At 42.5% G+C, this 12,403-nt stretch overlaps 1 protein-coding gene across 3 annotated transcripts in view; it reads left to right on the forward strand.

The window, feature by feature from the left end:
- CACNA1D (calcium voltage-gated channel subunit alpha1 D) overlaps positions 1–12,403 on the forward strand; it is a 274,845-nt gene that overhangs the window by 203,059 nt on the left and 59,383 nt on the right. For all 3 annotated transcript variants that reach the window (XM_081321938.1, XM_081321939.1, XM_081321940.1), the window contains 4 exons: positions 2,485–2,576; positions 7,853–8,012; positions 11,631–11,758; positions 11,866–11,962. In XM_081321938.1, the coding sequence (XP_081178064.1) occupies positions 2,485–2,576; positions 7,853–8,012; positions 11,631–11,758; positions 11,866–11,962 (477 nt within the window). The remainder of the gene's footprint in view (positions 1–2,484; positions 2,577–7,852; positions 8,013–11,630; positions 11,759–11,865; positions 11,963–12,403) is intronic.

Here is a 12,403-nt window from a genome sequence, read left to right on the forward strand (position 1 = left end):
AAATATTAAATAGTGTCCATCTTGAATATATAATGGAAGGAGGAAGCTTGAGCGTTCACAAGGTTAATGCTGTATGGAATGAAACTATGGCTGAATTTGGATGTTTTGCTACGGATACCACAAAGGCTCCTCCCAGAGGGTAACATGGAAAAGAGGTGGTGAAGAGGATGAGTAGTGTCCCAGATAATCATACGGACCCTGCTCAAGCAACGCTTCTGTGCTATGTCCTGGATGGAGGGGAGGGAACTGCCAATGATCTTTTCGGCCATCCTCACCACTCTCTGCACTGCCTTCCTGTCTGAAGCAGTGATGCTTCCACACCAGACTGTGATGCTGTATGACAGGATGCTCTTGATCGTCCCTCTGTAGAAAGTGGTAAGGACAGAGGAGGGAAGATGTGCTTTTCTCATGTGACTCAGAAAATGCAGCCTGTACCCACTTCACCAGTGTCTCACTGATGAACAACCAAGCCAGCTTACTTGTTAACTACACACCCAGGAATTTGAAGTATTTACCTATATAGAGAATGTGCTAATTTGCTGCCGATACTTTTATTAAGATTCCTGGCTAAACTTAGCAGTTAAAAAATAAGTTTTTTTAATGCCTGGACTGAACTGGGGTCAATGCTATTTAATTCATTAACAAATGGGAAATGAGGTTTGTATATTGCAACACCTTATTGCTTTCAGAGAGGCAATTACATGGCAATTGACATAGTCATAGATAAACCAATGAAATAGTGATCATTAATCATAGCAACAGAAAAAAATACATATTAGGAATTAGGACTGAAAATAGAACAACTACATAAATATAAATAGGATCTTTCTTTAAATATCACCTATTACAGAGAACAGTTGCAGATAAATACAGTAAACATTTTGAAGGGCTAAACTAGCTGCTCCTTAACAAAGTGCTGGAATATTTGGTGCTTGGAGAAAACAAAGCACATGAGTATATATAAAAACTATAAGTAAGTCCCCAAAGGCTTCTTGGGGGTTGAAAATTTCTGCTCATTGTTTTATTTTCCATTACTTTTTCTCCATTTTCTTTCAGTTTCCTTTCTTACCTCTTATAATTGTATCAGTTTCTCTCATTCAGTCTTGCTCTCTGAGTCTGTTTGTCATAGCACAAAGATGCTCCACAAACCATTTTTAGAGATATTTCTTCACACTGTGTGCCACAACTAAACAGCTGCTTTGCTGCATTCCACTCCCATCGGAAAATCACACCATTCTAAATCTTGCTGCCTCTACAATGCATGCCCACCAATATAGAGTTTAAAATATACCCTTGATAAAGATATGCAGGAACTATTACCTTGGCCAAAGAATTAAGTCCAAATAATATTTAAAATTGGCTCAGGCAGGTGCTTTCCTAACTCTCTAAACTATAAGGAGAAGGAGATACAGCCCAATCAGACTTTCATGATTCTTTTATTAGTCAATCTCAATAAAAATAATTATTGTGTGAAGCTGATTTTCTGGTCTGGACTACCTGATGCTGGACATCAGAATGGGTCTGTGTTGTGCTGCTATCTATATGTTGTTAAAATGCAAAATCCCATATTAAGATTGAAATTCCAACCCAAAGGAATATACCCCATTCAGTGAAAAGCCTCTGCCAGTTGAGGACTATTCCATGCGCTCATCAACTGAATAATTACTTTTCAAAAACTTTAAAGTTATGGCTCAACTATTCATTTACAAGGTAGCAGCAAACCATTAAATTTTAATATTGTGGCTGCTTGATAATAAGCCAATTCGTTGACAGAAAGATGAAAGAAAGAAGCCAGCCCTATAGTGCTCAAACCCAGCATCTTGAGGAGCAATATTAGAGAAGAAACCACATTCAGAGTATAACACCTTAAGCTGTTCCCTGGCTGCCTCATCTACATTTTAAACTGAAATACAGACAAAGACCCACCAGCCACCCACAACCAGAAGGAAGAAATGAGTGACACAGAAGGGGGAGAAGACAATAGAGATGGAGATGATATGGCAAATATGGCAAGGGGGCAAACAACGTTTTGGATGTTAATTAAATAAATGTGTTTAAGCTATCCAAGCATCAGTTAACTAAGAAAGATTGGGGCGGGGAGTCTACAGTTTTAACTGGAACATAGACCTATATAAAGACATTAACTTCTTTATATCATAGAGGGCAATCTAGGTGTATATAGCTTCATTTTTGTCAGTAATAGAGTTTCATCCAATTCATATCTAGAAGTCTTATTAGGTAAAACAATCCAGAATAAGGGATTAAAAACTGGAGAGCTGAGGTTTACTACCAACCTGTCTTGTAAAACCTGACAATTATGGTTAAGGATCAATGTGTTAGTAAATTATTATTATTATTATTGGGATTCAAAAATAGGAAAGGTTTCATATTACAAGCATCTGACTCAATACTGCAGAAAACCAACTGTTGGGCTTATCAAAAGTGCAAAAGGTTACCATGGGTAAGCTGTTACTTCTCTTTCAGGTATTTGGCAAAGTTGCTCTGAAAGATGGCAGTCAAATTAACAGGAACAACAACTTTCAAACCTTCCCCCAGGCGGTGCTTCTTCTTTTCCGGTAGCATTTGTTTGTTATTACTGGCATAGAGTTCATAAGGATCCAGTTTGGTCTAGTGGTTAAGACACTAGTTTAGGAAATAGGACATTGTGTGTTTTAGTCACAGTTTAGGCATGAAAACCGGCTAAGTGATTTTGGACCAGTCACTTTCTCTCTCAGCCCATAACATCAGGCTAGGGCAATAAACCAATTGGTCAATTCCTGTTGCAACCGAATGGATCAACCTTTGATTGACCTGAATAAAGTGTACCCTGAACTTGCGGGGGGGGGGGGAATAGAGTTCAAAAATGTGTGGAATGGTTTTGTGGTAGGTTGTGATAAAACTCTTTATTTTTTTCTTTATTAAATTTCTTTATAAGAAATTAATCTTCTGTTCCTTCGACAGTGCAGATAATACATAGGTCATAAACAAGTAAAATGTTTAATGTACCTTAATCTAGGATGGGACATACTTTTGCTGGAATTTCAAGTATTCCACATATATTTAATCTGCTAATAAATTCAAAGTGATAGTGAAGAAGCTAGAATGTAAGAAATGCCAGATTCTTGTTTGTTTTTTTTATCATTTGGAGATTTTTAATGAGATACGATTTTCAGACCTTCAATGCTTTACTTAAAAAGAAATGAAAATATTCACTTTAATTTCTACCACATTATAAACAGCTTGAAACAGTTGTCCTGTTTGATACTTTTCAGAAAGCAAAAAAAGCCACTTCATGAGCCACTTCATTTTTTATATAGTCATCATTAGCTAACAGGAAAAGAGAAAGGACTGCAGGAAATACCTTGCAATGACTTCCAATTAAAATGTTGATTGCCAAAGATAAATGTGGAAATGTGTACCGTATATACTTGAGTATAAGCCGACTCGAGTATAAGCCGAGACCCCCAATTTCACCCCCAAAAACTGGAAAAAGTTATTGACTCGAGTATAAGCCGATCCGCCGTTCTGCAAGCCTCTGCCGCCAGCAGAGGCTCGATCCGCCATTTTGCAAGCCTGAATACACAGGAATACCCTGTGTGGCCGCGGCTCGTCGGCAGGTCTCCGTTCCTCCTGCCGACCTTTGGGGAGGTTTGGGCGCCTCCCCAAACCTCGGCAGGTCTCCGTTCCTCCTGCCGACCTTTGGGGAGGTTTGGGCGCCTCCCCAAACCTCCCCAAACCTCGGCAGGTCTCCGTTCCTCCTGCCGACCTTTGGGGAGGTTTGGGCGCCTCCCCAAACCTCGGCAGGTCTCCGTTCCTCCTGCCGACCTTTGGGGAGGTTTGGGCGCCTCCCCAAACCTCGGCAGGTCTCCGTTCCTCCGCGCAGACCTGCCGACCTTTGGGGAGGTTTGGGCGCCTCCCCAAACCTCGGCAGGTCTCCGTTCCTCCTGCCGACCTTTGGGGAGGTTTGGGCGCCTCCCCAAACCTCCCCAAACCTCGGCAGGTCTCCGTTCCTCCTGCCGACCTTTGGGGAGGTTTGGGCGCCTCCCCAAACCTCGGCAGGTCTCCGTTCCTCCTGCCGACCTTTGGGGAGGTTTGGGCGCCTCCCCAAACCTCGGCAGGTCTCCGTTCCTCCTGCCGACCTTTGGGGAGGTTTGGGCGCCTCCCCAAACCTCCCCAAACCTCGGCAGGTCTCCGTTCCTCCGCGCAGACCTGCCGACCTTTGGGGAGGTTTGGGCGCCTCCCCAAACCTCGGCAGGTCTCCGTTCCTCCTGCCGACCTTTGGGGAGGTTTGGGCGCCTCCCCAAACCTCCCCAAACCTCGGCAGGTCTCCGTTCCTCCTGCCGACCTTTGGGGAGGTTTGGGCGCCTCCCCAAACCTCCCCAAACCTCTGCAGGTCTCCGTTCCTCCGCGCAGACCTGCCGACCTTTGGGGAGGTTTGGGCGCCTCCCCAAACCTCCCCAAAGGTCGGCAGGTCTGCGCGGAGGAACGGAGACCTGCCGAGGTTTGGGGAGGTTTGGGGAGGCGCCCAAACCTCCCCAAACAGGAACGGAGACCTGCCGAGGTTTGGGGAGGTTTGGGGAGGCGCCCAAACCTCCCCAAACGTCGGCAGGTCTGCGCGGAGGAACGGAGACCTGCCGAGGTTTGGGGAGGTTTGGGGAGGCGCCCAAACCTCCCCAAACAGGAACGGAGACCTGCCGAGGTTTGGGGACGTTTGGGGAGGCGTCCAAACCTCCCCAAAGGTCGGCAGGTCTGCGCGGAGGAACGGAGACCTGCCGAGGTTTGGGGAGGCGCCCAAACCTCCCCAAACAGGAACGGAGACCTGCCGAGGTTTGGGGAGGTTTGGGGAGGCGCCCAAACCTCCCCAAACGTCGGCAGGTCTGCGCGGAGGAACGGAGACCTGCCGAGGTTTGGGGAGGTTTGGGGAGGCGCCCAAACCTCCCCAAACAGGAACAGAGACCTGCCGAGGTTTGGGGAGGTTTGGGGAGGCGCCCAAACATCCCCAAAGGTCGGCAGGAAGAACGGAGACCTGCCGAGGTTTGGGGAGGTTTGGGGAGGCGCCCAAACCTCCCCAAACAGGAACGGAGACCTGCCGAGGTTTGGGGAGGCGCCCAAACCTCCCCAAACGTCGGCAGGTCTGCGCGGAGGAACGGAGACCTGCCGAGGTTTGGGGAGGCGCCCAAACCTCCCCAAAGGTCGGCAGGAGGAACGGAGACCTGCCGAGGTTTGGGGAGGTTTGGGGAGGCGCCCAAACCTCCCCAAAGGTCGGCAGGAGGAACGGAGACCTGCCGAGGTTTGGGGAGGTTTGGGGAGGCGCCCAAACCTCCCCAAACGTCGGCAGGTCTGCGCGGAGGAACGGAGACCTGCCGAGGTTTGGGGAGGCGCCCAAACCTCCCCAAACGTCGGCAAGTCTCCGTTCCTCCGCGCCCTGCCTGCCTGCTTCTTTCCGCTGCGGAAAGAAGCAGGCAGGCAAGGCGCGGAGTTTGGGGAGGTGCGCGCGCACCTCCCCAAACCTCCCCAAACTTCGGCAGGTCTCGGACGGCGGTGGCTTGGGAGAGGTGCGGGCGATCCCGGAAGCACCAAAGCCTCGGCCGCGCACAAGTCCTCGGTAAGTTTTTTTGTTGACTGGAGTATAAGCCGAAGTGGAATTTTTCAGCCCAAAAAGTGGGCTGAAAAATTCGGCTTATACTCAAGTATATACGGTAATTGAATATGAGTAGAAATTACATATGAGAGCTAAAAGGCAATTTAGGTAGCCTAATCATGTGCTGTCCACATATCATCCCTTAGAAAAAGGTAAAGGTTCCCCCGCATGTGTGTGCTAGTTGTTTCCAACTCTAGGGGCCGGTGCTCATCTCCGTTTCAAAGCCGAAGAGCCAGCGCTTGTCCAAGCACGTCTCCGTGGTCATGTGGCTGGCATGACTAGACGCCAAAGGCGCATGGAATGCTGTTACCTTCCCACCGTAGTGGTCCCTATTTTTACGTGCTTTCGAACTGCTAGGTTGGCAGAAGCTGGGACGAGTAACAGGTGCTCACTCTGTTACGCGGCACTTGGGATTCGACCCGCCAAACTGCCAACCTTCTGATCGACAAGCTCAGTGTCCCAACTGCCCAAAATAACATGATGGTATAGTTAGATATCTCCGTGTTATAATTATACATTCAGTAGCTTCTGTATCCCTGTTCTGTCCAATGGGGTTGCAAGGAACAAGATCAGCAAATTCAAAGCTGGGACATTCATAGGAAAAGCAGGGAGGAAAGCCCCATCCAGGAACCAGAAGGTGCAGAGGTAGCACCATTGCAATTAGACAATATATAGTACAAGCTAGTTAACCAGCAGACTAAATTCAGACTAAGAAAATTTGGTTAGAGTTTGTCTACATAGGTATAAAGGTACATAGGTTGGGGGAGGGGAATGACTGTGAATGGCATAGGAAAGCAAATGATGAAACCTATATTTTGACTATACAACAAAACCATGTGACTTACATTATATGCACTCAGTTTTGGGATGCAAATACTAAAGGCCAAGGTGGACATTTCATGATTTGTGTCATCAACACGGTTTGTCCCAGATGCCTATACAAAGGAAGAGTGTAGCTAATACTCTCTTAAAATTGGTTTTGTCTATTTTTTAAAAATAATATGTTTATCTGTCTTGTACATGAATTCTGGGTAGCTGACAACAATCAACAAAAGCAATAGAATAAAACCTCCATATATCAAGTAAAAAGCAGAATTAAAACATTCATAACACAATAGTAAAGCACTATATACAGTATCAGACTGAACAACACAAACCACACTTACATGGGGTTGTCTGTTTTCTTCAACATCTGGGGGTAAAAATCAAGTCTTCCCACTCTTCTGGAAGGCTGGGAGGGTGGGAACTGAGCAGTAGGTGCCATAACAGAAAGGCGCAGTTGGTCCTTGGTGTAACAAGACGGTATTATTTAATGGAAGGGATGGTGCACACCTGCCCTATCAAATTTATTGGGGAACAACAGAGATGATCTTGGAAAAACTGTTCAGAGATGGCTACAACATGTGCAAAAACATGCTTTAATGAATGAAGGCGAATATACATGTCCCAGGATAGTGTTGCAGGATCCAATCTGGGTCGGTCACCAGGACCTCAGAGGTTTCCTCTTCCGACCTTTTGGACTCGTGCCGGAGCCCTGAAGATGGGCTCCAGCAGGGGTCCGAAAGCTCGGAAGACAAAACCTCTGAGGTCCCAGTGACCGACCCAGATTAGATCCTGCAAACATGCTTTAAGCTTGTGAAACAAGGAAAGCATTAGGAAGAGACCTGGCCTGACTCTACCCTGACTACCTGAAGTATAAGAGGGAAGGAGAACTAGGATACCTCCTGCATTGATTGTGCCATTTTCAATGGTTGCCTAATGATACAGTGAAATAGTAGTTCTGCATGTTTTTGAATTTCTGGGCAGCTTAATTATTTAATCCTAAATTCATGAGGGCTTTAGGGGTTGCATGAACAAGCAGCCCAAGAATAAAAAAACATGCAGAACTCCTATTACACTATATCATTAGGCAACCATTGAGAATAACTACTAAAAACCCCAGCATAGTACATTAATACTGATAAAATCAATGTATTTATGCTTTCAAGATTTTTTATTTATTTATTTTTATTTTATTTATTTAAAAAGATTTTAATGGTAACAATACATAAAGGTTTAATATATATTTTAAATAAACAACATAGCATGATATCTCTTTACCATGCCCTCACTCACATTGTCTGGGACCATTATTAGGCAACAATAATAATGTTACACTAGAAGAAACAATATTATTTGCCTTATTTTATCTTCCTTCATTCCATATTAAAGGTGTGCCACAGGAGAAGCTTGGCAAGACATCATGCTAGCTTGCATGCCAGGAAAAAGTTGTGACCCAGATTCTGATCAGAATCCTGGAGAAGAATATACATGTGGAAGCAACTTTGCTATCATTTATTTCATCAGTTTCTATATGTTATGTGCTTTTTTGGTGAGTCTAGAAAGTAAATTTTTGAATGGCTAACATTTGAGCAGACAAATGTACTGAAGATTAATTCTATTAATTCACAAAGCATTAGTTTAGTTGTTTCGTTTCGTTTCGTTTCGTTTCGTTTTGTTTAGTTTAGCTTATAGTTTCCTTTCCTTATTGCTGTTAGTTATGTGGTGCTCCACTTTCAAAGACTTTGAATGCTTGCAGTATTAATATCAGATGAAAACCAAAATTGAATTAATCTAATTATTATCTATCAGTACAATGTATCCTATTCAAGATAACATGCTCTTATTTTTCCTCAAAAGGCTTTCTGAAGGGAATGGATTTTACGGCTTTCCAAAAATATAGTAAGGAGAGGGTGTTATAAATATTTGGGGGTAAGATGTGGTCCCAAAGGAGAGGGCGATCAATGAAAAGAATCCCTGAAAAAGGACATTTCCTCACTGGTGGGTCTATCAGCAAGCCCTCTATTTCTGATCTTAGTGGACTAGCAGACTCAATTTGGAGAAAGCAACATAAATGTATCCAGGCCCTGAGCTAAACAAGGGGTAAGGATAACAACCAAACATTGAATTGTACATGGAAGCTAACTGGCAGTCAGTGAAGCTCCTATACTAGAAGCTAGGTTATACGAGCAAAGCTCTTTGCATACATAACTACTCAAGCTGGTGAATGTTGCACAGTTTTAATGTCTGAATAGTCTTTGGGACAGTCCCATATAGAACACTGCAGCAATCCATCTACAAGATGCTAAGAGTATAAGTGACTAAGAAGAAAGCCTCTTGATCCAGAAAGGATCACAACTGAAGCAATCAGTCAATATAATGATGGTTGTACAAAGGCATTTGTGTCTACAGTCTCTACTTACTATTCCAGGGGGTCTTCAAACTTGGCCCTTTTATGACTTGTGGACTTCAACTCCCAGAATTCCTCAGCCAGCATGCCTGGCTGAGGAATTCTGCGAGTTGAAGTCCACAAGTCATAAAAGGGCCAAGTTTGAAGTCCCCTGTATTATTCAATCAAGAATCATGAGTTCAAGAGGACTCCCAAGTTACGGGCCACATCCATTTGCAGAAGCAGTATCTTATCCAGAATCAAATATGTACTATTTCTGGACTCGATCCAATTCTATTTTAATAGGTTTTAGTGAAATCCCATTTCTAGACTCAGATAGCTTCCAGACACTGAGTAGGACTTCCACCACATCACTTACATGACTCTTGATGGACATATAATTGGATTGGACATCAGCAGCATACTGAAACCTCACCTCATGCCAGCAGATGATCTATCTCAGTGATTTTGCATGGTAGTGGGGAGATCAAGTCTTATAGCTGTCCATAATGGAGCACTTGAGCTCCTCCTATTGACTGGAGATTACTACTTAGAAATGGAAAAACCACTGAAGAACGGTGCTTTCCTCCCTTTTCTTTGTAGTCAGTCCAGGACATCTTAGTCCATGGTATCAAGAGCCACTAACAGTTTCAGAAGGATAGTCTCTCTCTCTCTCTCTCTCTCTCTCTCTCTCTCTCTCTCTCTCTCTCTCTCTCTCTCTCTCTCTCTCTCTCTCTCTCTCTCTCTTGTCAAAAACATCAACGTGAGTTATTAATAAAGTTTTGCTCCTACAGCCAGACCTGAATCCTGACCAGAAAGGATTTAGATAATCCATTTCATTCCAGGGTCCCTTAACTACAATTCAATCATCTTCTGCTAAAAAGAGATCAATTATTGTCTAAAATGGCCATGTCAAGACGTGGTTTCTAGAGGAAAGATGGTGGTACCACCTCTTCACTGATGGAAACATTGGTCACCACTCACTCTCAACTTTCTGCCCTGGCAGCTCTTAACAACCAGGTAGACTAAGGATTTAATCTACCAAGAGTGGATCTAATATCACAGAGAAGCTTGTGTACATCCTCATCCACAGGCTTAAATGAATTCCAGATTATAAAAGGATATCTCTTATCATCTCATCTGGATTTGCCCAGCTGGTGTCCAACCCCAAACAAATGTGTGATTTTATCCTCAAAATTTACTGCAACAGCTAAATTTTCTTAGAGTGACTGGGTCGCTCTAATGCTGGTAGACATCCAGTCATGGATACAATAAAGACAGAAAAGTCTTTGCCACTCTTGTTGCTACTGTTAAGCTCAAACCTGAGCTCTTTCCCATGTTGGGTCACATTCATTCTTCCTCTCATAGCAGTGTTACTCTTGGAATGGCTTTCTTCATCTCTTGGAAGTCCTCAGTAACCCAAGAAGTTGTCATGAGTCAGAAACTAGATGGAGCCTGCTCAGGAGCAATTTTGCCAATCTTTCTGTTTTCTAGAGGTTTACCAGGCACTTGACAGAACTGCCTGCCAGGGTTTTGAAAAAATCCCTAGGTGATTTTAGAAACCGCAAAATCCAATTAGATTTCTAAAGTGAACTTGATAAAACAGATCTTTTCTCCCCACAGAAATCTATAGTGCCAACTAACTCTCTAGAAACTAGAGAGTAACCTAACCATGACAAGTTGCATTACTTTGTTATTTAATCCTATATTTTATTGTCAAAGTATAATCAAATAATACACTGGTATCAATAAGTACTCATGTAAACATTCATGTGTGGTACATGAATAATATATGCAATAACATAAGGAGACAGTATCAGGTTCAATGTATATTATGTCCATATCTCTCTTGTTTTCCTCTAAATATTTTCTTCTAATCATATTCTGACTAATGGAAACACATTTCTTGCCTTGAGCAGGGGGTTGGACTAGATGACCTCCAAGGTCCCTTCCAACTTACTATTATTATTATACTAATATTACACTTGCTCAATGTAGCATTCCCTTTTCTTTAATAGTCTACTTTTTTCTTTCACTGTTGTTGCAGTTTTTATTATAAAATGTTTGCTACAGTTAACATTTTAAATCATCGGAGTTGGTATAACATTTGCAATTTCACTGGAAGCTGACATTCTAGTATATTTATGAACATCTTACATTTCTAATCTTCAAAGCCACAAATAGTATGAGACCAAAGCCATTTTAAGGTTAGCTTCCACTTATAGGAATCTGCCAACCTTTGCCTTAATAACCCTTCCACTTGCTATCTAAAGAATGGAAGGTGTACGTAAAGAACAAGGCTTTCCCATGGAACATTGTGCCAAAAAGAGCAAAAAACATAATCTTGTATTTATTCTACTCTGAAGCAAGGGCATTTACAGCCAAATAAATGCAGGAAATTAAATTTACAGGCAAGTTTATAGACCTTATTTTTAGCAAGCATTTATATCTGTCTAAGGTAAAAGATAGATATGGAGAGACAGTTTGATGCAGTGGTTAGGGCTTTAGGATAGAAAACAGGACTGTAAGTTCTAGTCCTGCCATAGGCACAAATCAGCTGGGTGACCTTTGGCCAGTTGCTCACTCTCAGACCTAGGAAGCAGACAATGGCAAACCACTTTTAAAATCTTGCCAAGAAAATTGCAAGGACTTGTCTTAAAAAAGATATATTTATTTCAGAGCCCAAGTTTAATTTAATACATAAATAAACAAAACTTTCAAAGTGTTCTTTCTGATTGCTACCTGAGTTATATGCTAATATTGTCTTCCATTGTTTTTAAGATTATCAATCTTTTTGTGGCTGTCATCATGGACAACTTTGATTATCTAACACGTGATTGGTCTATCCTTGGTCCACATCATCTGGATGAATTTAAAAGAATATGGTCAGAATATGATCCTGAAGCAAAGTAAGTTACATTCATGACTACAATATGTCCTCATCAAAAAGGGTAAAAAACAAAACAATGCCTAATGTAAGTCAGCTTTATTATTTTTTCCTGAATTTTTTTTATAGAGGGAGAATAAAACACCTTGATGTTGTTACTTTATTGCGACGCATCCAGCCTCCCCTTGGTTTTGGGAAGTTATGTCCTCACAGAGTAGCCTGCAAGGTAAGCTGGAGTCATTGATTCTTTAAAAACTTCTACATAATTCACGTTTCTAGAGAAGAGATACCTGTGTATTCATTGCACTCAATTCTCCCTTGTTAATTATTAGCTTTTTCTCTAGGCTCTGTTATATATTATTACAAAAATAATATCACTTCTTTCTTTTGTTCTGGTTCATTGATATGGAGCAGTATTCGGTTGGTAATAAAAGGAAGTTTTGGAGAATTCAGGAATAGTCAAGATTTTTATAAATTGCCTATTCACAGTTATGAAAGGAGGTAAAGAAGTCCCATATACATCAAAAGGTCCCTGTAATTAAAGCAAGAAGATTGATGGTTCTTAGTTTTTAAAAAATACATGACATGGATTTTGCTCTTGAGATCACTGGCTCATGTGACTCATGTAACTCCCAACTAGAACTAAAAGGCTAATTGAGGTCCTTTG

Source organism: Vipera berus, assembly GCF_964194415.1.
Source record: "Vipera berus genome assembly, chromosome: 2".
NCBI lineage: Eukaryota > Metazoa > Chordata > Lepidosauria > Squamata > Viperidae > Vipera > Vipera berus.